The 25,284-nt window shown below is 41.4% G+C and overlaps 1 protein-coding gene across 1 annotated transcript in view; it reads right to left on the bottom strand.

Moving 5' to 3' along the window:
• Window positions 1-25,284, bottom strand: part of LOC139636087 (voltage-dependent P/Q-type calcium channel subunit alpha-1A-like) — a 105,517-nt gene that overhangs the window by 9,567 nt on the left and 70,666 nt on the right. The window contains exons 38-44 of the mRNA XM_071503773.1: window positions 20,273-20,378; window positions 19,782-19,889; window positions 16,107-16,210; window positions 11,915-12,036; window positions 10,777-10,912; window positions 9,193-9,306; window positions 5,103-5,138 (exon numbers count right to left, since the gene is read on the bottom strand). Coding sequence (XP_071359874.1) covers window positions 5,103-5,138; window positions 9,193-9,306; window positions 10,777-10,912; window positions 11,915-12,036; window positions 16,107-16,210; window positions 19,782-19,889; window positions 20,273-20,378 — 726 coding nt within the window. The remainder of the gene's footprint in view (window positions 1-5,102; window positions 5,139-9,192; window positions 9,307-10,776; window positions 10,913-11,914; window positions 12,037-16,106; window positions 16,211-19,781; window positions 19,890-20,272; window positions 20,379-25,284) is intronic.

Genomic DNA, 25,284 nt, shown 5'->3' with positions numbered 1-25,284 from the left:
CTCACTTTGTTGACTTTTACTGAGCGAAACTACTACAGAGCTGCATATGGTCGACTGTCAATATATTTGCCTATTGAATGAGAAAATCTGACTTGGGTCAAACAGCAGTATTAAATAACTCTTGGTTCAGGTGGGTGGTGGTTAACCACACTTAGACAATTCAGGTTATCACAGGTTTTGTGTTATAAAAAAAACATGAATACTCTCTGTTGTGTCGTCCTGTGTGGCGACCTGCACCCACTAAGGTCTAAAGTCATATATCAGCTCACTGTATTTGCATTCATATAGCTTGACCCATAGCACCTGAAATCCCTGTCGACTAGGCTTTTGACAAGCACATGCTTCTCCACCAAAACATGGAGGAATGAGACAGATAAACAGGAAACTGACAGGGAGAGAAGAAAAGGGGCAGAGAGACAGAGAGCAAGCATGAAGGAGGGCTGTAGAAACCATGCCTCACATGCACAAGGCAGAGGAGCCTACCGGACGTCTCCAAATGGCAGCCATATTTCAGTTAGATCACACTCAGGTTGGGAAGCCAGGAAACCAGTTTCTGGCATTATTAATCTTAATTAATCTAATTACACACACACTCACGCGTACACACACATAGATGTACACATATATATATGTACACATATGCTTCCCTATGTAAATTCTGCAACCACAACAAACACACCTTGCTGATTTGGAGGGAAACATCTGACTTAATGTTAACCTATGGAGCAGCATAATCAAAATAATTATTTCATCTTTTATTATACTCATCACAAAAATGACAATTTTAGAGAATCTTAATATAATTTTTTTTGTAAAGACTGCTGGCTCATATCAGTACTGTTTCCCAACACAGGGTATGACGTAAATCAAATATGGCAGCCATGTGGATAAAAAAATTAAACTGACATTCAATAACCTTAGAGCCTGGTCAAAATCCTCTGCGAGAACCCAACAGAAAAATCCTACAGAACTGATTATTCTTTGCATGTTAAGATCTTATAATTTAAATTCAGGGTAATGACCTGAATTGATGGAGTGTCTCTAATCATGATAAGCTTAGTCAATGCATGTGGCCAAAATTTTGGATTTGGTGATTTCTCTTGGCGACATTAGTGCAGAGAGATATTCACTGTTGGCCTCTTTTAAATCAGTAAAGGTGGCTGGTAAACTGAAGAATCAACAGAAAAAAAAAGGTACAGTAACTTCCTATTCTGTACATTAATATAAATAAATTTGACCCTGTTTGTGCTGTATGTGTATGTATATGTATACAGATCTAATACACGAAGGTAGTGTATGTGCTTAAGTATTATTCATTACTCAACCCGTTTGTTGCAGCTATTTTGCATCATGTTTTTGCATCAGGTGAACAGTAAATCACAAGAAAGTGTATGAACGAACTGGCTCCAGTTAAAGTTTACTCTTCTGGAACTGGTCTTGTGATTTTCCTGCTGGGTTTCTATCAGACTCTTCTGACCAGGACTGGACCCTGCTGACACTCTGGTACCCCCCCCCCCCCCCAGAAAGCTTCACATCACATCACCCTGATGACCAAGCACACGTCAGTCTGCAAGCAGCAGGCCGGACGAAGACAAACACGAGAGGAGTCACCGTCCTGAGAGGAGCTGCACTACACACAGACAGGAGTCTGTCCACTCTGAGCAGCCTAACACAAGCCATGCACGCCCTGTGGGTCGCTGGCAGCACAGTACTACACGTGTACATACACTTAATATGCTCACACACACACACACGCACACGCACGCTTGAAAAGGATGTTTTACTTTTCACATTTTCTGGGTGTCTGTTTTGGAATGACACGTGTGTTTCTTTTCAACATTTGTGTTGACAACAAGCCTCCCTGTTCACTGTGTTGTAACCTGTGAACAGTTAAAATATTATAAAATATTATTTCTCCTTTGGACATCATACTTGTGCTGAACTCAGCTAAACTTGATGTTGTTAAGATGTTTTCAGTCTGTTGTGTGGCTGATATTTTAGTCTATTTTCTATTTTTAAGGTCCCGTATTTTACACTTCTCCATATCCATCAGAAGATATATTTGTGGTTTTAAGAACCAAAAACCATCTCAGTGTAGTTTTACATCTCCTCTCTCAGGCTTCTCTCTGGAGCTCTAGTAACAACAGGTTAGTCAGCCAATCAGAGGAGAGGATCTGAGCCTCTCTTCTGATTGGCTGACTGTTTTCTGAGTGACCAAATAAAAATATAGCAGAGTTCAGGTAAACACTTAGAGAAACCAAATTCTGCAAGGTCGGATGGTGGGTCCAGGTGGGCGGGGCTTGGGGTATGGCTGAGAGCAGTGTGACTGCTTTGTTGTGACATCACAAAGTCACAGAAGTCCTGACGGCTTGTTTTAAGGCTCAGTTTCTGAATACAGGCTGTGTGCATTTCTCTGTGGACTGAGGCTTTGATACTTTCACAGTATTAATATAGAACCTAGACCTGCTTTATAATCAAAAACAAATAGTTATCTCACTTTAAACAATATGGGACCTTTAAATAAACTTTGTTATATAGAACCTTTTTTTTTTTTTTTTTACATGAAATCAATATCAATGCACAAAAACAGACAATTTAAACAAGTTAAAATGTTTCTGTTAATACTGTTTTTAATATTAATCCTAATACCATTAATGGACTACGTTTCCAGACAGATGTTTAGACAGGCGTATTTGGGGATAAAACTGCTGTAATATTAAACAGACATAAAAAAAACCTTAGATATCACAATAACATCATGATCTTGGAGACTTGTGTTTTGGCTGCATCCATTTTTACATTAACAAATCATACATTGAAAAGTTACAAACAATGATGTCATCCAACTGAAGACAGCCAGAAGAGTTGAGCATGACACAGCCAGTCTATGAACGCTCCACCCGGCCTCTGTCCGGCACTCACTCCACCTTTCAGGCTCCTGAATGACAGCGTTTGGCTAAAGCAACACTTTCCTGTGTTGGTACACCACCTCCTCTCCATCACAACATCAGAGCGAGACTCAGCTCTGCCACGTCATGCACGACTAATGACATGCCAGCACGCTGCCCAGTCCCCTGCACAGGCCAACAGTCGCACATCAGGCCAGTCCATGCTTTTGTCATACACTGTTGACCCAGTCTGCAGTGATGCAACGGACTAAAACACACACGTAACACATACAGAGGAACACGCTCACACACACACACACACACACACCACATACATAACGCACACACTGCGAACAAGCAGAACTCCAGGGAAACTCATCACAGAGAACAAATAATGGAAAGCAGAGTGACCGCAACACGAGCAGACACGAGAGAGAGAAAGAGAGAGAAAGAGGAGAGAGAGGGAGGGACAGCTCAGAGAAAAGTTGACAGGACAGATAGAGAGAGACGTGATCAAAGCAGATCTGAATAGTGACAATTAGGCTGCAGTTGATTTAAAATACTAGAGTACCAGGTGGGTGGGGTTCACTGCATCAACACAACTCAGATGGTGTCTGCAGAAAAGCAGAAAGTACAAAAACGACTCGACCCAGGGGAAGAAAACATGGAATATGGACAACTTGAGATAACTGCTGTTGTGATTTGGCACTTTATTCATAAAAATGGACTTGATTTGACTGTTCCCTGCAGTAACTGTGAAAGAAAGTAAATTTGTTCCCTACAATATTTGGCTTTAAATGGTCTTTAAACACAATGGATGTGCAGTGTTCACGCCTGCTTATGGCAGAACACAACACAACGTCAACCAACACCAGAGAACACAAGGTTTCACTCTGTCAGACACTAGGTCTGGTGTTGATTTGTCACTAATTTGGGTCTCTGTTTACGAACCAGGTTATCGTTGTGTTGTAAGTCCAGTGTACACTGGCTCTGTGTGTGTTACCATGCACTGAACACAGGTTATCCTCTGTGAAGCTACACAGGATAAGAGGAAGGACTGAAATGCTGATAGAGATGCTTTAATAAAACCTGAGCTCATAGGGACTGTGCACAAGTGTGTGTGCATCATACACACCTGACAGGTCACTTGGCCCCACCCAGATGTCTGAGGACTTTAATATATGCACATACAGAGTGCAAACATACTGAATAGCTACTGATAAAAATGCAGTTTGATATAATGAAACCCAGTGTTGGGGAAACTGCTTTAAAAGTCCAGCTTTGCAAGTGATCAATTACTTTACATTGGAAGTTGAAAAACAACAAAGCTACCAAATGGAGAAATCTAGTCTGTTTACTAAAGCTACTTAGAAAAATGATCAAATTGACAATATACATATGATATGAAATTATAACATAAATACAAAAAAAGACAGTTAAGTTTATTGTAAAAAGTGTCTACTTGTTCATAAGTCATGTATAAACCAAAAAATTGAAATTTCTCAGTATTCATGGGAAAGTGCTGAAACATCACCTCTGGTTTTGTAAACAATAACTGCTTCAGTACGGCCATGATGATGATGATGATTCTTCCTCAGGCTGAGATTTGGGAAGTTTATTCATGATGATGTTGTCACTGTGTGACCATTGAGCAATGCCCGCCCTTGGTTTTTGCACATGCACTACACAAAGGTTAAGTGTGTGGTGTGGAGTGCCTGACAAATGCCTGAACATACAGAGGTCAGGGGGCCATGGCTGCTCAAAGGGAGCTCAATAACAGCTGAGAAGCAACGTTTAAAAAAAATATATATAAAAAATTCCTCCCTTTTATCATTTGTAGTTTCACTAGTTTACACAAAAAATGTGAAGTAATTTAACCACTTGAATCACTGTGCACATATGAACTACCACCAAGCTACTGCAACATGTAGCTAAACTAAGTTTAATTATATGTAGTTCACCGATGAAACCTGAGGGTCCTGAACACAGAGTGGATCCTGTGTATAGACAACCTCTCAGAAAGTCAATTTAGTCACTGACGGCCCAACTAACACCACCTAAACTGTACCACTGCAGGTCAAACCCACCCATATGGTTCCTCAGGTGGAGCAAAACTACAATTTGGTGCAGATCCAGTTTGAAAAATGACAGAGAGAGACTGGTGAGTCAAGAGAGAAGTGAGAGAGGGAGAGAGAGAGAGGGAGGTGTACATACACTGAGGTTATTTCCACGGGGCCTGTGTCTCCTCCGCTGCAGAGCAGGCAAACACAGAGATGATACGTAGAGCAGAGCAGTGTAGCACACACACACACACACACACACACACACACACACACACACACACACACACACACACACACACACAGCACAGGCCCAACGCAGCATAGCCGCCGGGACCGAAGGAGAACAGAGGCAAAGACAGAGACACAGAGATAAATAAGTAGGTAGAAAGAAAGAGAAACAGTGAAAGATAAGAGGATGAGAGGGAGGATAATGAGATTATTTTAAGGAGATAAATGTGTTTTGGGCGGGAGGAGAGAGGAAAAATAGAAGGAGAGGGATGAGAGAGATGTAGGATATGTGAAAAAGAGAGGAAAAGAAAGGATGAAAAAGATAAGAGGGAAAAAAGAGGATAAACAAGTGTGATAAAGGGAGGACACAGAGAGAGAGAGAGAACCCAGTTAATTTTAAGAAGACCAGTGCACACACATAAGAGCGAGGTGGGTGTGCCAGCGAGCGAGAGAGGACAGAGGACAATGTAAGATGCATGTGCACCCACACACACTTATACACACACTTACCGCAACAGCATGAACTCTCTGTAAAGCAGAGCAGTGTTAGAGGACAATAAGTAACAGTGTACAGACACACACATATACTGTATACACACACACACACACACACACACACACACACACACACACAAAGGACATTTTCTACACTCCCACAGCAGTCTGCCTTCCTTTATGTCCACCTACATCCTAATTATATTAACACATCTAATTATTTCAAGGTAACATCTAATTATCTTAACTCCAAGACTCAGACTGTAGGTTTCAGACAAATAACAGTGTTCACAACTACAGGGAGTGAACTCAGGTCAGGAAGTGTTTGTTTTAATGACGGTGGAGTGCCAAATGGGTGGAGCTAGTCCAAACATAAAGAGCAGGAAAGAGAACTGACTGACATTTAGGAAGTTCGGTTTTTCGTTTTAAACCAAAAATGAAAAAAAGAAAGAAAAACAGCCTTTTACTGTTTTTGTTGTCAGAATTAAAAAATGAAAAATAAGAACATCAAATTGGAAGAAACAGTTCAATAATTCTGGTGTAAATTTCAAATTCTTTTTTTTTTTTTTTTTCAAATTTCCTTGTTGAATTGAAGAATGAAGAAAAGTAGTCAGGTGACATCGAAGTAAAGGTCAATATTTCAAAATAAAAGCCAAGAGACAGACAAATAGTTTGTTTATTATTGGTTTATTTCCCTGGTATGGGCCAGGGAATAGATCTTTCTTTGAAGTCTGGTGTATGTAGACTCTCCTTTAGAGGCAACTAATACATAAAATAGTATTAGTATAAGATTATATGCAGTTATAATTATTTTGCTCGTACTGTTTAAATAAATGACCTAAAAGCTGCCTACTGCAAAGATGATCAATATGATCAATCTGCTTTGGCAGTGATCATTAGCTTGTAGTAGAATATGAACTTATTGGTGACCTATTACAAAGCTAAAGGGTTTGAACGATGATTTGGTAACATGTGGGGACCTCTGCTGGTCACTTTAGACAACACATTCTGAAAAGAACCTCATTGTTTCCACATATCAATTAATTACACTATTAATTGATGCTATGCAAGAAAAAGCACATCACACACTTTTAATGAAAACATTTTTCATGTCTTAATGCAAAGAAATAAGCAAAAAAGAGATTTATCTATCTGTGCTTGCATAAAGTTACACTTTATAGCATGGCCATTCTATCCACTTGGCTTTTATTTTGAAAAAAAAGCAGCTCTGTATTTCTGTTTTTGGTTTAAAGTGAAAAACGAACTGACCCACTCCCCAAGTATTTATTCTATAGAGTGGAATCATAGCTGCACTGCAGCCTGTGAGTATTTGGAGAGGATTGTGTTGGCTCTGTGCTCAAAACAATAACTATAACATGAGGGTAAAATACTAAATATCAGCTTTAATTTGTAAATTATAATGTTATATCTAATAATTAGTTTCCCATCTTTGCAGATTTTACACTATGACTGACTCTCCACTGTAACAATAGTAAAGCAGGACAAGCTGCAGAGTTTACATGGAATATTTTCTCCTAAATATTCTCAGCAGAAATGAAACGAACACCTTCTCCTCTCTCTCCACAGAACCACAGTCCTCTTATATATCCTCCTACTGTGTACTGTTGATGCTCAGACAGAAACACTGAGGAACCAACATACCAAAGTGAGAGCAACATGACTACAGATGCAGTGACATGTCGGAGTATGGCCATGCTTGAGTGCATGAACGTGTGAGTGTGCAACTGCAGCCAGAAGCTTCAAGTTAAAGGCTCCTACATTGAGAATGTGTGCAAGATTATTATTGAGGCATTGTACAGAAAATGTGATTTCAGTGCAAGCAGGGACAAGTGTGTACAGTAGGTGGAGCAATGCTGAGACCAACAAATTTTTTTTAGCCTGAAGCAAGAAACACTTGTGGATGTGACCTGTAAGTGAAGCGTCATCCTTGAAGGCCCCGTTCAGACCTGCATTAACATGAGTCTTCACTGATCCGGTGGGTTAGACGACCAAATTTCAATCTCAAATGCATCTTGTGTGCACTGACACCTGTACCTGTCTGCTTGCTCAGACCAGGTCTGAACAGGGCCTTAGACCCTGTCCTCTGTACTGTAACATCACATCCCCTGAGTTTGACTGTAAAGAAGATATGACCCTAACAGCCAAATGTGGGTATGTTCCTCTCGAGTGCTGAGAATCTGTCAAAGCTGGAAGGATTTGTGAAAGTAGATTTCAGGGTCAGTGTGCACCAAATCAGGATTTGCATGCTGCATGCCCTAAAAGCTTCATGTCCAGACCTGTTGTGTGCTAAACTTCTACAAAAAGTTTGGGCTGGGATTTAAACATACAATGGTCCACTGTAACTTCTACCACACCTCTCTCTCTCTCTCTCTCTCTCTCTCACAAACACACACACACACACACACACACACACACACACAAAGCTTCAGTTAAAAGTGATGATCACACAAATCCTCCTCTACAGTATTTCACAATACAATGAACTGACAACCTACAGTTTATGTACCTTTCACTTTTATATGACCGGTGCTCAGTTTGGCCTCCGTGTGATTGTAAATGTTGCAGAAACACTCATGAACTGCACTTGATGAGTCTTTTTTTTGTTTTTTGCTGACGAGTGACACTAACTCTGGCCACAGTTTACACAGGACAGACACACCAAGGATTTCATGGAAATGGAGGAGGGAGCAGGATAAGGTTGGAAAGGAGAAAATATTCTATACACACAGGTCTTCTAGATATATATATATGTATAGGTGTATACATATCTATGACACTTCCAGCCTTCTGATCCACACATGCTGCTCTAAAGTTAACACGAAGCTCCAAAGGGGGAGTTTTCTTAGAGCAGCAGTGGGTCGGCTGCTGGAGGAGTGGAGGGTGAGAGTGAGGGGGTGAGGGTTGGAGGGTTGGTGGAAGAGAGGGAGGGAAGAGAAACAGGGAAGCCAGACAGAGGGAAGTGATTTTACAAAAATCTCGCATCATATATTGCATCTTAAACCATGTTCCCCACTCAGAAAAATAAACGTCATAAAAAAAAAATCTATACAACTGTTGAAAGTTACAAATTTGTTAAATGAATATTAAAAAGTGCTAAATAACTATGAATAAAATAAAAACTATATGGTAAAAATATATTTTGAATATTTATAAAATAAAAAAAATCTAAAAATAAATCTATAAAGTTTAATAATATAACCAATCATCGATATTAAAGGTACCTTGTGCTTGTCTTAATAGTAAACATTACAAAAAAAAAAAAATAATAATAGAGAGAGGAATAAAGAAAGAGCAAATCAAATGAATTCATTCATTCATAAGTGAACACAGGAAACTGTATCTGTGTATATGCAGCATGTGGGGATTTAGGTTTGGATGCAACGAGAGACTTTTTCATTTCACTTCAACTGTCCTCACTGCTAACAAGTAGAACTATGGACAATGACAACAATGGTGGTGGGTGATGGTGGTGATGATGGTGGGATGAAGGTGCTCACTTGGTTGTCTGCCGAGAGGCGGGGCATGGAGAGGGTCCGCCCATGCCCATCCATTGGGTGATAGGGCTCAGTGTCGGAGTACCCGTCCCGCCCCATCTCCCTCATCTCTACCGTCTGTAAAACACAACGAGAGGGGGCGTGACCACTGTCTGTTGAGGGAGGTGGACTCTGACAGGAGGGGGGAGGGGCTCATTAACTAATTGGGGAAGGGGTTACCAGAGCTGGGAGGGGCATGAAATAAACTGAATTAATTGATATGTTCCTTGTCTTTTCCATCTCAGGTGGAAGAGTCTACAATTCTGTCTTGATTTCTGCTGCATAAATTAAAACTGTTGCAACCTTTGTTCATAAGCTATAAGACCTCGTAGCCTAATATCTTCATGAGATTGTGGCTAATGTAAAATATTGTTCTGACATGGACTTGAATGATCATTCTGGATTGCAGCAGAAAACTAAACTAACACTGGAAAAAAACCTAAACATTAGGACCTGTCTTGGCAGCAAACTGCCAACTAAACGCTCCAAAACTGGGGCAGGAAAATATCTCAAATTTCAGCCTTTTCTTTCCAAAGAGTACAGTTCTAAAATAAAAATACATCTTTGTACATTAGTCATGGGATTAAAGAGAGAGAGATGAGGCGCTGGGTAGTAGGGACATCCCAACAGACAAGCGAAAGTAAGGAAGGGGCAGTGAGGAGGAAAAGGTGTACATCATAAAACACATCTACCAACTCCAAGCCACTGACTCAAGAGGAGGTTTGTAGAGTGTACAGGAAAAAAAATATCAAGGAACAGGAACATGGTGAGACCAAGAGAAAACAGGAGATGAGCAGAAGGATGAAGAAAGCAAAAATAGAGACAGATAGGGAGGTTGGAATGAAGAAAAGACCTGGAGTAACAGCAGCAGCTGCAACATCCAGCACTTTCAGATCAGACTCATTTATTGGAGGTTCCCAAGAACTTGGTGTCAGGGATGATGGAGTGGAGTTAGGACAAACAGTTCTCAGTCTTTTTCACTACAAGGACACTTAAACAGGGCAGTATTACGCTGGAGATCTTAAATGACTTCAAATCACTTCATATAAGAGACAGGACACTGGATCACTGGACTCTCATGTTTTTATCAGAAGAGACTCCGATTAGAAACACATTAGGCCACATGGATCCTGACTGATCATCTTTTAGCCCGTCCAAGCACGTTTGAGGTTAGATATGAACCAGAAAAAAAAAGGAATAAAATACTTACCTGAAAAACTCCAACACCGCCTTTCATCTTCTATAGAAAGGTTGTGCTTTTGCATTTAAACTCAAGCTCAATAATACTGAGAGTGTTAAGATCTACAGGCGCAGATTGTTCCAACTTTTATCTAAGGATGGGCATTAAAGTGGGTGTTTGGTTCAGGAACTTAATTTCATTGATGAAAAAAAATCTTTTCCTGCTGAGCCCAACACATAAAGATTATTGTTTACACCCGGCTCCTGTTACAACACCAGAGAGTAACCTGTGTGGTCGGAGGCAAACTGTCGGGGGCTTGAATCTGTGCGTTACCATGGCGGCGACGTGTGTATGCGTATTCATCATACCTGGGGGTTGTGTCGGTTGTTGTGGAGATCGTCGGGGTAGGGTCTATCCGGGCTCCAGTTACCCGTCTTTTGGAACATTTCCTGGGCTTTGGCCGTCACCCACGACTGGCTCTCAGTCATGCCACCCTCAGGAGGTCTGGCACCCACCCACACAAACACACACACACACACACACACACACACACACAAACCTGAATTACAAATCAGGACTATCCCCAATGAAAAAATGTGAACTAAGAGTCATAGGGTATTTTTAACCACTCAAATAAAACTCAGTCAGTAAATGTCTTTACAAACGGTTGTTGAATAGGTGACAATTTCTTTTTTGACTAACTGTCAGAAAAGCGGCAAGAGGGTTTCAAACTAACAAACACACAAGTACACTTTTGCACTCAGTCACTTTTATCATAATTTTGTAAACCATTGCAACACTGCCAATTCAGTTCAATTTCACCCTAGCAAAATTTGCAAAGGACATTTTCTTTGCCCATGTAACTGATGCTCAAATGAAACTAAGGAGGCCTTTGGCAGTGGAAGAAATAAAACACAGAACTGGAGAAGAGAAAGAACATCACTGAAAAACAAAGGCTCTCAAAGCCGAAAGCAAAGGAAGCTGGCACAAGAAGACAAATAAATGCATCACAGAGATGCAGACTGTATATTTATTGTGCTGTTGATGTGAGTGTTGGCGTCATTTTAAGTGACCCCCCAGCACTGGTGTGATTGTACTTAAATTTAATATTCAAGGTCTGTTTTATTGTATAACATCATGTTCACTTTGCTGTCAAATATTCACACACTGACCACCGTCTCCCACCGTGGGGAGCTGGTGATCGGGGAGAGAAATGTGGATTTTTCATAACAAAACCAAACTCAACATTCAGCCAGAGGCAATGAGAAATGTTCTGGGCACCACGCAGTTCACCACAACAACAAAGACGACAGCAGCCAATTATTGTGTCAAATTCTGGCAAAGAAGTCATCAATTCTTTGCCGATATATTATGTAATATTAATAAAAAACATGGGGCAAACATGATGTACACTGAGTATATGTATATACAGAGCATGTACTGTACATTATATATGCATCTAACTACTACTACATGCAGCTTCCCGTCCCTCCCCAGTCTACTCACATGCTGTTGATGTTGTCCGGCTGGGTGCTGGGGAGGCCGTTCACGCCCTGCCCCCCCTGGCCATCCGTGCCCCCTCCCTCAGAGGGCGGCTCCATGCGCTGAAACATTAATGGCGTTCGGTTCTGTGTGAGATACACGACATGGCCTGCAGGCTGGTATCAGGCACACTCAGGGGGGGCAGACACAGGACACAAACACAGGATGCACTCGCAGCATGCACCCACACGGGGGCGCCATTGGCAAGCAGACTACAGATCTTGGATCTCCTGCCCACCTTGAACTGGTGTTTAAAGGGGGCACTGCTGAGTATAGGATGTTTTAACTTCTTTCCTTTAATGTCATTTTGGATTGGTGTTCAAGGAGGGAAAGCTGATCTCAGATCTGTGTCAGAGGGGGACTTATACCTTTGGCATTTGAGGTAAAATTGCTCTTAAATCACAGGTCTTGGACCAGATTACCATACTCATGAAACACATCATTAAAAAGACATTTTACTCAAAAATTATTGTTTGTGGCAAGATTTTTTTTTTTTTGAGTAAAATGCCATTTTGTGGGAAGTAGACATCTGATCCTGAACCAGCTGTATTAAAAAGCAACTTCTGCTTCCGTCAGACAGGTCAGAGGTCGGGCAGCTTTGCTCCCAGGGGATCCTGGGTAATGGAGTCCTCTCAGGAGTGGCTTAAAGGCGCTGGTTCATGACTGCCACAGCTTGTGTCATGTCCCTCCACAGCCTGGAAGCTAAAGGCTGAATGCTACATGAGTGCAGATGGATCGAGGCCTGTTCAGAAACAGATACACGTCCAAACCTCCTCAGACACGTGAGGCTGAGCTGCTGGACAGGAAGCTTGTCTGGCTACACTGTACATAAGAAAAATTAGTTTTATCAGTCAAACAGATGTTTAGCAAGAGCGACTATTTGACCGGTGAGGGTGGTAATAGAGGCTTTGCAGTTGCTTCTTAAATCTGTGGTAAAAAATGTCTGTATTGTCATCATGGACAAGACTGTTGTGATGTGGTTGTAAAGCCTCTACTTGGGCCAAGATTTATCTGATGTTGGTGTGACATACACACTGTACATTAGATGTGTTCACAATATGCCACAGATGGTCATTAGCTGGCCAACTTTGGTTAGCTAACTACGGCTACGTCCACACTATTGTGTTTTCATTTTGAAACAGTGTTTTAAAATGAAAACGATCTCCGTCCATACAATCGCACCTGAACACGCACATATACATGACCATTCATGTACACTTGGCACGTGCGAGCCAGTGTAAACAGGAATTAGATTTTCTAATCTGCAGTTGATAAATTACAGAAAATACTACAAAAGAGTAACAGCAAAGACAGTTGTAGTGTTAAGATGCAGAATTTAAATCTGCTACAGCTGCTAGCAAAGACAACAAGGTTAGTAAGGCTTGTAATATGTTATTCAGGTTTGTTTCACCACTGCTAGTCGAGGTAGCTAAGATCCAATCAGGGAGTGACCATCAACGTCCAGACTACAACTCAATCCTGGAGTTTTCAAATTAAAACTCTCAATTTTCAAGACTTGAAAACTCTGGAGTAGTGTGGATGGCAGGAGTAAACGTAGCAGTGTGGACATAACCTAAAAAGCCAACATTGTCTAAACTCAAAAACAAATCGGTGGCTGTTATGAGTGTACGACTTGTTGACTGTCCAACTGAAAGCCGTCTATCTCCTTCCTTGAACACGTGACACAAATGATCAGACAGAGAAACACAGCCTGTCAGAACTTTTTTCTAATCCTGCTCAGTCGTCATCTCCTGTGCTGAGGAGGGGAATGGCTCAAGTTTGTTCTCTGGACAGTCTGGTGAGGCGCTGGTTAGCCCCAGTGATGCATCCTGGGAAAGTTCATGGTACAAACATTTAGATGGATTATGGTGAAAATGTGAAAACCGAACATCTAACACAGACGCCGGCTTTAATGGAGCATGTTTCAGCAGTGGCGTATGTATCAGCGCATGGTCTCTGGCCTGACTGATTACATACAGAGCCACTGGTCACAGGAACCTCCACTCAACATCCCACCCACCACTGCAGCAGTCAGACAGACACATGAACACACAGACTGGAGAAAATGGTTCTTGGTTAGAGAAACTTGGTGACAATCGACCTGGATTGACCAAATAGGGAGAGCTTGATAAGTCAAGGTCTCATCTCTTCCTGGAAGGATAAAGGGAGAGCATCAGAAGTACGGAGACGACGTGGGAGACAGGAACGAGGGACTACAGACGACCGACACCAAAACAGAGCCAGGGAACAGGAGAAGGACAGACCACAGACAAAGAGGAGACAACAAACACATCTGAGACACAACAACAGCTCAGCAAACACTGACAACTGAGACATGACTTGGCACGAGGAATACACAGAGGGAGGAGGAGAGAGAAGAGCACAACAGATGAGGAGTTAAAGAAAAAATCCACCCCCTGGTTCTCCACACTGTTATGTGATCAGGGTGGTATTCTTGGTCGTGGTTACCTAACGTTGCAGCCTTTTTCCTGCCTTTTAAAGCACTTTCTAACAGCTTTCTGCTGGCGGCTTTTCTGCAGCCATTTTACCTGAAGGATCTCTGTAGTTTATACTTTCTGACAAGGACAACAATCATGTTACATATCTACCTGTCTTTGCTGCCAAAATGTTGCTTTCTCCACTTTCTGTCATGATAAAAAGATGCTGCTTTAGCTAATCCACATGTATGGTGCAAAGGAGGTATAGCACTCCCATGTTTATTGTCAATCACTACCATAATGACAGTAACACTATACAATAGTTTTTCATGTTTACATTAGATACCATTATTGTTTCATCCCTACTTTAAAGGTCCCATGTTTTACACTTTTCCAGTGTTTTATTTGAAGTGTTGATATCCATAAGAAGAGATATTTATGGTTTTAAGAATCAAAAACCATCTCAGTGTAGTTTTACATCTTTATAGAGCTTTAGTAACGACAGGTCGGTGAACCAATCAGGAGACAGGATCTGAACTGCTCTTCTGATTGGCTGACTGTTTTCTGAGTTATCAAATAAAAATATTGTGAAATATAATGAGATTTTTGGGTGGATTCTTTCTTTGAAGTGGCACTGCATTACAAACACAAAGATGACAGTGGAAGAGAGGAGATACTGGAAAGATGGTGGGACAAACACACAAACACACAGACTGGTTAAAGTCCTTGTGCATTGCTGATGTTGAGAGAGCCTGTGTGGACCTGTCCATTCTGTCCAATGGGATGGCTGCATTCAGGAACATACCAACACATACTGTAACTGGAGGGCTGCACTGTTCGAAAGAAAAAAAAAAGGCTGACTAACATACTCTCCATTCACCAATGCACTCCTTCGTTCTGCAAAACGGAAATCCCATCTCAGTCAATATGGACGATTTTGGCTCCACTCCATTAGCGAATTAGATCACGCCAAATTTAAGATCAAGTGCCAAACCAAGTGGAGTGAACAGGAGGTATCACATGAGTGGAGAGATGTTTACCACACGTCCACAGTGTGGACTGAAAATAGACAGTGGGAGCGAGTGCATCTCAAAGGCATTCATCGACAGGAAGGGAAGAGCACAGACACTGAACAAAATATAAGGCCATGTGGTATCATCATCATCATCATCATCATCATCATCATCATCAATATGCAAAACATTAATGACAACAAAAAATATAGTTGAAAATTAGTAACCCTCCATAACAGTGAATCGTCCTCACCATGGTCAAACAGCCCATGGTGAAGAGAAAAGAAGACCTGAAGCAGTGGGGAAGGGAAAGGCTGCCAACTAGCTAGCAACAGTAAAATAGTTGGATATCTCTGTCAGCAAGCATGGTCAAAAGAATATGGTTGGCCAAGGGAGCAATGAGGTGCTGGTAAAAGGACGAGGTAGATGTTCAGGTAGCATGCTAATAAAGGGTAGAGCACAGGCTGAGAGGGAGGTAAGGTTTGGATAAACATGTGATGGTATCCCCTGAGGAAGGGGGGTTTGTGTGGAAGTGTTGCTGAGAATTTTTAAAGGATTTAAATCTATAAGAGATGGTTCTTATGGTTTTAAATCCATATTTGGGAGGAGAAAGGCAAAATTCAGTTTAAGGGTTTGTGGGAGCAGCATCAAAAATAGGGTCAGGTAGAGGTTGCGTTGAGGGAAGTTCTCTGGGATGGAGTCTACCTGTTCCTCTCGCAGGGCCTGCAGCTTTTTCGTCTTGCTCTGCCGGTAGTATTCCATGATCATCATGGCGGCGTAGATTTTGCCCACCGTCAAGTCTGTGGCTGCTGAGAAAATGACAAGTTACCCTGCAAGATTAGACCCGAGTGAGATGGGACCCTGAGCCGTGGGGGGAATGGGAGTGGGGGACGAGACACACACACACAGATTGAAACACAAACCACTGACAGAGAAAATTCACAATAACATGCAGAATACACCAGCGGTAGGGACAACTCTGTTTCATGTCAATCCAAGGAGGGAGGGACACACCTGAGCTTCAAAATCATGAGTTTTAAACTAAACATTCAATTCTTGATGTAGTGGGTTCCGGTGTTTCAACCTTCAGTTGGCAAAGGTCAGTTTCAGAATGTCAAATGTCAGAACATTTGGTCAGTGGTGACCAACAATTGTGAGCAAAAAACCCCAACACAATATGTAATTACATGTCCCAGACTCACAGAGGAGTATTTACAAGGTAATACTTCATTGCTTCATTGAGTAAGTCCTATAGGGGCACTCAAAGGGAAAAGGGGCCCCTGATGGCCCCTCGTAATGGCACATTTTGCTATGACAACTATAAACCCCCTTAAACCTCCCATAAAGACACTATACAGTACACTGCTGTTGGCCCAAAACCCCTCAAGTGGGGCCCCTGTTGATGTGTACTGTAGCCTGCATGTGAGTCTTTCAGGAAACATTTGTAAATTGTAGTGTCCACTGATTGTCTGCATGTGAGGCGTTTAGTTAATGGGCTTCTTTGCCTGGGGCTCCCCTAGAGTCTAGGATTGTCTCTGCTTATGTGCACACTCCGTGTCACAAAACTTCATTCTCATTGGCTCATAGATTTAATAAATTTACAGCTTAAGCCCATTTGCAGCATTGATAATATAATCTTTATTCTAATTTTCATGTATGAAACTCATGTTGTAAACATTTATTCAGACGACACATATATGTATAATAAGGCAAGATAAAGGAAAGAGGCTGTTTGGTTTTCTGAGTACTGTAAGTGCGGCAGGCAGATTTCTGATTTACCTCTGAGAAAATACAGAAACAGAAACTACCATGCTCTTTTGTTGTATTGAGAACCACTGTCTACACATTCCTTGTGAAGTCTCAGTTGAAACAGAGCTGAACTCACTCGCTGGTATACAACAGACAAATACAATATTACAACACTGTACAATTATTAACAAAACAAGGCCAATAGTCTTTTCACAGGCAGATGCTGTACCTATATCTTAATCAAATAACATTCTCTTATTACCATATCAGAACTTGAGTATATTTTATTTTTAACCTAATATTAAGGCTGAGGACTAGGTAGCCACCTCACTAAGAAAGACATAGACACCTCAGTCAAATGATGCCTGGAAAACAGGAGCTCAATTTTTTTCTAAAAACTCTGGACATGTATCCCCAGAGTTTGGATGAAACATGTAAACATTTAAAATCAGAAAAATATTGAGCTTTGTTTTGGTTGTCAAATAACTTCACTGTGCAGCTGAGTTTATTACTGAATGAGTGGTGCCCTTTTCAAAGTGGCATGGCTACAGGTCTTCCAGCATTAAAACTGATGCTAGTGTGTGATAAGATATGACCACACATATCTTATTCTCTTATTATACTACTAGACAATAAGACATGACAGTGCATGTCTTAAATCTTATTAAATGCCATGCATTTAACAAAGCAATGTGAAGTTATTGCTACACATGCATAATCATACTAGTTTTTACACGTTATCACATTAGCACTAGAATCACTTATTCTGAACAGATTTACCTGGAAATTGTCATTCATCACAATCATGTCATATCTTACATTAACTTATCAGCCTAGATATATTTCACTAATTTATCTGCTTCTAAATTCTTCCTGTAGTGAAAAGACTTCTATAGAGGATCTTCTATAGCAGGCACCCCCTGATACCAGGACTGACCGAATGGATAGAAAGATCAGCAGTGTGGGTGTGTGTCTGCTACTGTGCTGCTCCACTGTGATATGAGCTAAGTGTGTGCTGGTGAGCCTATGGTACATGTATGGTACGGTGCACTTGTTTGTGGGATGTCTATCTGTAAACGCCAATGATGAGGGAACAAGCTGCCGTATAGTCAAATACCAAATTTTATCAAAACTGGGCTATTGGGGTATGCAGGTAGTGTAGAGACCAAATTCCAAGGCACCACTGTAGAGCTCAGGGTTCAGTACCCAGTAGTGGTCCTGTTACAGTCAAAGGTTGTCATTTGTTCTGTTGCTTGGCTGCCAAACATCAAGAAGGTAGGTCTTAGCAAATACGAGCCTGTAGAGGTATAGTGAGGAACTTTGTGTTGAGCCTGTGATGGACAGTGGAGGATAACTCTCATCCCTTAAATATTTTGGTTTATTGCCTGTCTGTATCTATTTGGTAAACCTGCAGTGCGGAGAATTTGTCTCCCCCTTGTGGCAGTGACAGTAATTACACAAACAGCACTGTCCACTGAGGAAAAGCCACACAAATGGTAATGAGCGTTTGTGCTTGCTGTTGATCCCTTTCTTTTTTTTAGACTGTAATCCATCCTCTGAATGCTGAGTTTATTTTTCATATGAAGCATCACTTTTCTTGGACAGTACTTAGGTTTTTCTGCAATAGTTGCTGTAGCCTCTTCAGCTATGGCAAACAAATCATCATCAGTTGACATAAAACGCATGGCTACTGGTAGGCCAGTGCAGGAGTCTTGCCACAGAGGCCAGATTTAAACTTCCAGTATACTGTGAAATACAGAGAATTTTATGCAGGCTCACCACGGTTCATCTAGGCCAGCCTCCGTTCTTATTGTTAGCAACCAAGGCATTCAGTTCATATGATGTTGCCTCTTAGTAGCTGGTATAGCCTTAAGGTGTAGTGGTAATTGTTTCCCCTAGAACTAACAAATCATTTTACCAGTACAATCTGTGCTGCAACAGTACCTTCTGGGTACAAGCGGGTCTTCCAACAGACACAAATTGTTGTGTTCATGGGTAGGAACCCAGTAAGTGGTCATGTTGAGTTCTCAGTAACAAGGACCACAGAGCACCTTGAATTAGGCATTCAAGAAACTGTGAGAATATGGGGATAAAGAACAATAACAACTCCCCAATTGCTACAGTGTCCATGAGCAGAAAGTGGCTCTAAGGCAATGCTAGAAATCATGGGGTCACCAAAACCACTTGGGTTCATGCCCTGGAGACAACGAATACTGACAGCCAACATTATGAAAATCTTAACCCCGAGATTTTTACATATCTTGTCATTGATCAGGTGTTGGTCAAAGGGAATTTTGACCTAATGGCAATGCTATACGATGAGCCAGGGAACCACCAAAATCATTCTTTATACAATCTTTATACCCAGTTTCACAGCAACCTGGCCAGTAGCTTTTGAGATATTTTGCTCTGGACCACAGTGTTGGAAGGATGCGTGGATGTACAGAATCTACACTGGTGGATGTATGTATAGAAACCTATGTATGTATGTACAGTATGTGAGTTTCTGTTGTAGTAGCCTGATCAGGAGATGCGAAGCAGTGAATGACACTGACTGGCAGAAGCTGTCCTCTTGGTGAGTTGGTGATCGGACACATACACACCACTATGCGCTGTTTTCCTACAACTTACCCTTGTGTGGTGTAACCAGCAGGTCCAGGGTCTTCTGCGATAAGTTCGGCCAAATTGCCATCATCTCCTTTCTCAGCTCTGCATCCATCTGGTGCTTGTCTGCACCACCTGGGCATCCCAACCCGTTGCCCAGAGCAACCACACACACGCATCAAACATTTGTGCATACATCCATACATGCAAAAACCCACCACACACAAACACAAGGCAAAGAAGGTGCAGACCAAAAGGGAGGCACAATGGCACAAAATCCCAAAAAGAAATATATTTAACCATTCACGCATATGCACATACACCCAAAACAAAAAAGCAATTTATTAGTGTGAGAAGTGGCAGAGTTTTGTCACATTTGCTGCAATAAATAAAATAATTCTTGTTGAAGAGAAACAGACAGAAACTGAGAGTCATACCCATGGATTACCCAGGAATGTCAGGCAGGACAGTAACTGAGATGAACAGTATAAAGGGGTGATAGTACTTTAGGAGCGTACCCTTCGCAATCTTTATATCCAATGCTGTCCTGATCAGAGCCATGAGGGTGGAGTTAAAATGCACCGTGTTGTCATCCGCAACCGGCAGATCCATGCGCAGCAGCCTCTGTGGAGAGCCAGTCAGGATGAGAGGATGAGAAAGGGATGTGTCCTTGCTAAAGGGTGGTGTGCCTGAACCTCCAGGAAGGGGGACGGGGTGAGGGGTTGGGGGTGGGGGTTGAGAGAGCTCCATAGACAACAGCCAATTAGAGCTGGACTGGATTTATCCAGGTTTTATCTAATGTGCCCTGAGACATATTAGTGTTCAGGCGAGGATGATCAAGTGCCTCTATAATTAATAATAATATAATTAATATAATTAATGTAGCAAAATAAGTCAAGTCAGTGAATTTCAACTTGAGGCACTTGAGTTTTGGTCGTTCTCTGATAAATGTGTGCTGGATTAAGTGACTATTGAGCGTTTGTGTGTTTAGTCTGCTGCACACGTTTTGGATCATTTTTACTAATGCATGCATTTGCAAGTGCAAGAGCATTTGCTTGAGGAAAGAAAGGTGAGTTCCTGCGTCTCCTGTATTTCCAGTGATACTCTACGTGACAGCACAGCTATCCAATGAGGGCCATCTGCTGCTAAGCAACTGTGAGAGCCGAGAACCACAAGGAAGAACAATCAGAGCCAAAATGGCCTCCGACCCAACCTGTGCCCATGTTCCCTAAATGTGTGAATGCATTGGCGCATTTACACATCTCTGTTGTTACACACATAGAGATATAGATATATATAACAGTACACATACACCAACCCCCCTCCCACCCCCCAACATCCCTCCCCACCCACTTACACACAATTATTTGCACAGACTGCAATTAAGGGCGCTTAATTGGAGTCCTTTGGAGACAAAATAGGTTGACTGGAGAACAATAACAGTATCACTGGTGTAATTCTGCTATTTTTCAGGAGACTGCTGTTGTTTAATTTAACTGAGGCATCTGCTATAGAGCTCCCCCTACCTGTTAGGAGGTTCCCTGTCTTTACATGTCTATACCAGGTAAAACCAATGGAGAAACCTGCAGATAGAACGAAACAAGCCGGGCCACCTGGAGCCGCTTGCCGTTCCTATCCTGACCAGTTGGCATCCATCGGATTTACCTACGAACATGAGCGTTGGGCACTCACGATGGCAAGCACTCTAATACAATGGCGGTGGGGTTGTGTACGTGCTCGTGTGTTCCTGAGTGTGTGCGAGTGTCGGGCATGCCCAAAGCCAAGTGTACCGCAGGCAGAGGGCATCGGCCAACATCCACAGCGCTCGGTAGGCAGCAGGCAGGCAGGCAGGCACGATGTCGCCCATAGCCATGCGACAGAGAGTGCGGGGTATTGCATGCAGCATCACACAACACACCCAGCTAGTAAAATCCCACAAACCCAGACACAGAGCATGCAACATGCCTTTACTACACTCCCATTATCTAAGCCCAACTCTTCCCACCTACCCAGCCCATTTCCCTTAAAACCCATTTTCACAATACAAGCAGCCGTGCATCCGCGCAAAGAGAGTATCCTCAATCTAATTGGATTGATCCTACTGATTGAAAGATTAATTTCTGATATTTTTCTTTTGCTCTCTATATTTTTACATTCATGGTTCCCTTAATCAAAGTCAAATTGGACAGCGATGGTAGTATTTCATATCAAGTCAAGATCTCTCTCAATGCCAAACGGGTGCAGTGTCTCAAAGGGGACTCAGAGTTAGAGAGGATTAGAGTTGTGGCATTCCCTGAAAGAAGAAAAAAAAATCATAGAGAAGATCAAAAAGAGATGATTGATGTTCTGTTTGTTTTTTGTTTTGGACCAACCAGACTTTGTTGTAGTAGTACTGTTAGGTAAGGGGAGGGGGGTCTATCAAAGGGGACACATGGTAGGGACAGCAGTTAGTTGACTTAAAGTAGGTGAGTCTAAGTTTGGTCATGAGATGTAGTTACAGATAAAAAAGGGAATGAGAGGGGAGAGGAGGATCGTGAAAACACTGAAAGAGTAAAAGAGGAATCAAGAGAACGTGTTTCAACTGGAGGTAATAGAGAGAAATTTAGTGTATGTGTGTAGATAGAAAAGGAAGAAGAGGAAGGCTGAAAATTATAGAACAAGACAAGAGATAAAGACGAGGACTAAAAACAACACTGACATAAGTTTACTAAGAAGTTCAAAAACCAAGGTGCCGTAGCGATACACTGTTATAAAAACTACTTTTTCCACTGAGGGTGAGGCCTAGAGTGCACTACAGGGAATATCAAGATCTTTGTCTAAACATTAAGGGTAATCAGTGTCAAAAAGGTTAAAGATGTATAACCTTCCCCTCTCTATGCTGAGACAAAACATGAGGACTTTCTGATCTCAAAAAGGTCCTTTAATGGACTTTGTATCAGTGAATACTGGAAGGCTTTGATGGCTGAAGTATGTGATGGGGCCACTGCCAAGACAAGTTGACATTCTGGAAAGAAAGAAAGAAAGAAAGGAGAGTGTAGATAGAGACAGAGCAGGCTTTGATGGACAGAGGGATGCTATGAAGGAATGAGGATGAAGTGATTGCTGACAGACAAGTGGGTGCAAAGGTAGAAGGACAGAAGAATGACAGAGAAACAGAGGGAGGGAGAGAGAGAAAATTGACAGGTAGGAAAAAAGAGAGAAGAACAGAAATGAGTAAAAGATGAAAGGGCCAAAAGTAGGAAAAGACAGTGAAGAGGAGAGCAAAAGGAGGAGAAAGGAGAAAAGAAGAAAGAAAAGTGTAGAAAACAAGATAGAGATAAGAGCAAATGGGGCTCTGACACCCAGATTCAATGAAAGATTAACACAATGGAGAGTTTGCAATATTAGTCTTATAGGTTGTGGTCAAAGGTGCATCTACATACGATAAATCTGTCCTAACAAAGGATTTGTATAAAGACTAATCATTGAGAAAAGTTAAAGTTCCTCTCTAGACATGTTTTGAACTATGTAAAAATCCTCTGATATGATTAATATTTTCTTTGCAACATACAATACTCAGATCAGGAGTCTGTTGAGACCAGAATCAGAGACTAGCAGACATATCTGAACGGTTAGCGTAGTTAGCATCTTTTATTTGTTTATGCAGTTTGTTAGCTTGTAACTGGCAGTGGCTGACACAGTGATAGTGGTTGTGCTAATGCAAACTCTTACTTTCTGTACTGACAAGGTCAAGTTTATTTTGCCTTATTTTGCATCCCCACAAGTTGAAAAGATCGTTTACTCAGGTTATATGACATATGAATCCCTGGCCGTCTGAATCTTTTTTTTTTATGAGACTGTCATAGTGCTTCTTTGATACAGACCAAAATCTGTCCATACGAACCAAGTATTCATGATCTATATAAAAATATAGCACATTTTACATTATTATACATTATTGTTTCATATATTTCATGCATGTCATGTTTATTTTTCTTAAAGGAAGGCACTGAATAAGAATATGAGTCATTTTCCAATAATAGCAATAGTAAAACTGAGATTGTATCTGTATTCTATTCAGCCCTACATCTGAGAAGTTGAGATAAAAGCAAAGACGTTAGCTTAAGTATATTATTTTTATTACAGCTGATGCACACACTTCACACTCTTAATTGGCGATGACGGGATATTTGCCTCTTTGGTGGTGCTTTTATTTTCACAAGCACAATCAGCAACATTACAGGAACTCTTTGCTCTTTCCTGAAGCACCTAAGGCACTGAATTATCTTTTCAACTCTAATCTGCTGAATCTGGATGTCAGTAAGAAAGAAAATGACAGAGGAGATAGACAGAAGAGGAGAGAAACAGTGGACAACAAGACAAAGTGACAGCGAATGCTGAGATGCTCGACCCAGATCTTTACCCTGGTGGTCTGAGGCACAAAAAGACAAGCCAAAGATACTGAAGTTTCCTTGGGCATCAAGAAAAAAAAAAAGAAAAGAAAAAGGCTTCTTGAAAAAAAGACAAAAAAACTAGAAGGGCCAGTACTTTTCCTAACAATTTTATTATGCATTATTATTATTATTTGTATGTGCACATGTGTGGTAATGTGGGCATGTGTGTGCACTATAGTGCCATCCACAGGAATAAGAGACACAGAGGACTGAAGACAGACATCCTTGCCGTTCCTTCTGTACCTGCATCGTAAGCAAATAGTTGCACTGTGTAGATATAACCCTGGTTAAAAAAGATGCCGTTTGACTCTAAACTAGAGATTTTCCAAATGAAAAAAATTATTTGTGATTCATATTGTGGAACAATAGTGAGCGTGAACTATATATTTTTCAGATTTAAGCACACATGATTCCACGTATTGGTCACATAGTGTATTAGTGATGACCACCATCAACTGGTTGGTCTTTGGCATCATTAACATGATGTCATTGTTATAATGTACAGCAAATAATCATACCTGCAACACATGTGGCCAGATAATATGTTTAATTTATACATTATATTTTTTTGCCTTAAATTTTGAGTTTATTTTATCTTTAACAACAGTTGAACAAAAGTGGCCGTAGAGCGGAATTACCATGGAAGCTTATTTAATATTTCATGTACTTATACTGCAAGATGGAGTAAAATATGCTATGCTATGAAAAATATCAAAGGCAGGTTTCTTGCTTTCTAAGTTCCTTAATTTGTTACAGAAAAGGGGAAATGCTTCATCAGACCTGTTCTTTGTTTTTCTGACTGCGTTTGCTGTGTGTGTGTGCATGTATGTGTGCGTGCATGCGTCCGTGCAGGTTGCAGAGGGACTGGCAAAGCCTCCTCCGTTCCTTTACTCCTGCGGCCTGACGGGAGGAAATAAAAGAAAGAGGATTGACTACCACTCCACTATCACTTCACTTCACTGCACGACAAAAGCCCATCCCTCCATCCCCGCGGTCGGAGAGAGAGAAGAGAGGACAGCGCTCACCACCACCACAACCACCACTAACAGACAATGAGGAGAACACCGCTGGGAGGTGGGAGGCAGGGAGGGAGGGAG

This window comes from Trachinotus anak, unplaced genomic scaffold, assembly GCF_046630095.1.
Source record: "Trachinotus anak isolate AG129_WGS33_773 ecotype Australia unplaced genomic scaffold, CSIRO_AGI_Tana_v1 ptg000019l, whole genome shotgun sequence".
Taxonomy (NCBI): Eukaryota; Metazoa; Chordata; class Actinopteri; order Carangiformes; family Carangidae; genus Trachinotus; species Trachinotus anak.
This window is presented reverse-complemented; position numbering and strand designations above follow the sequence as displayed.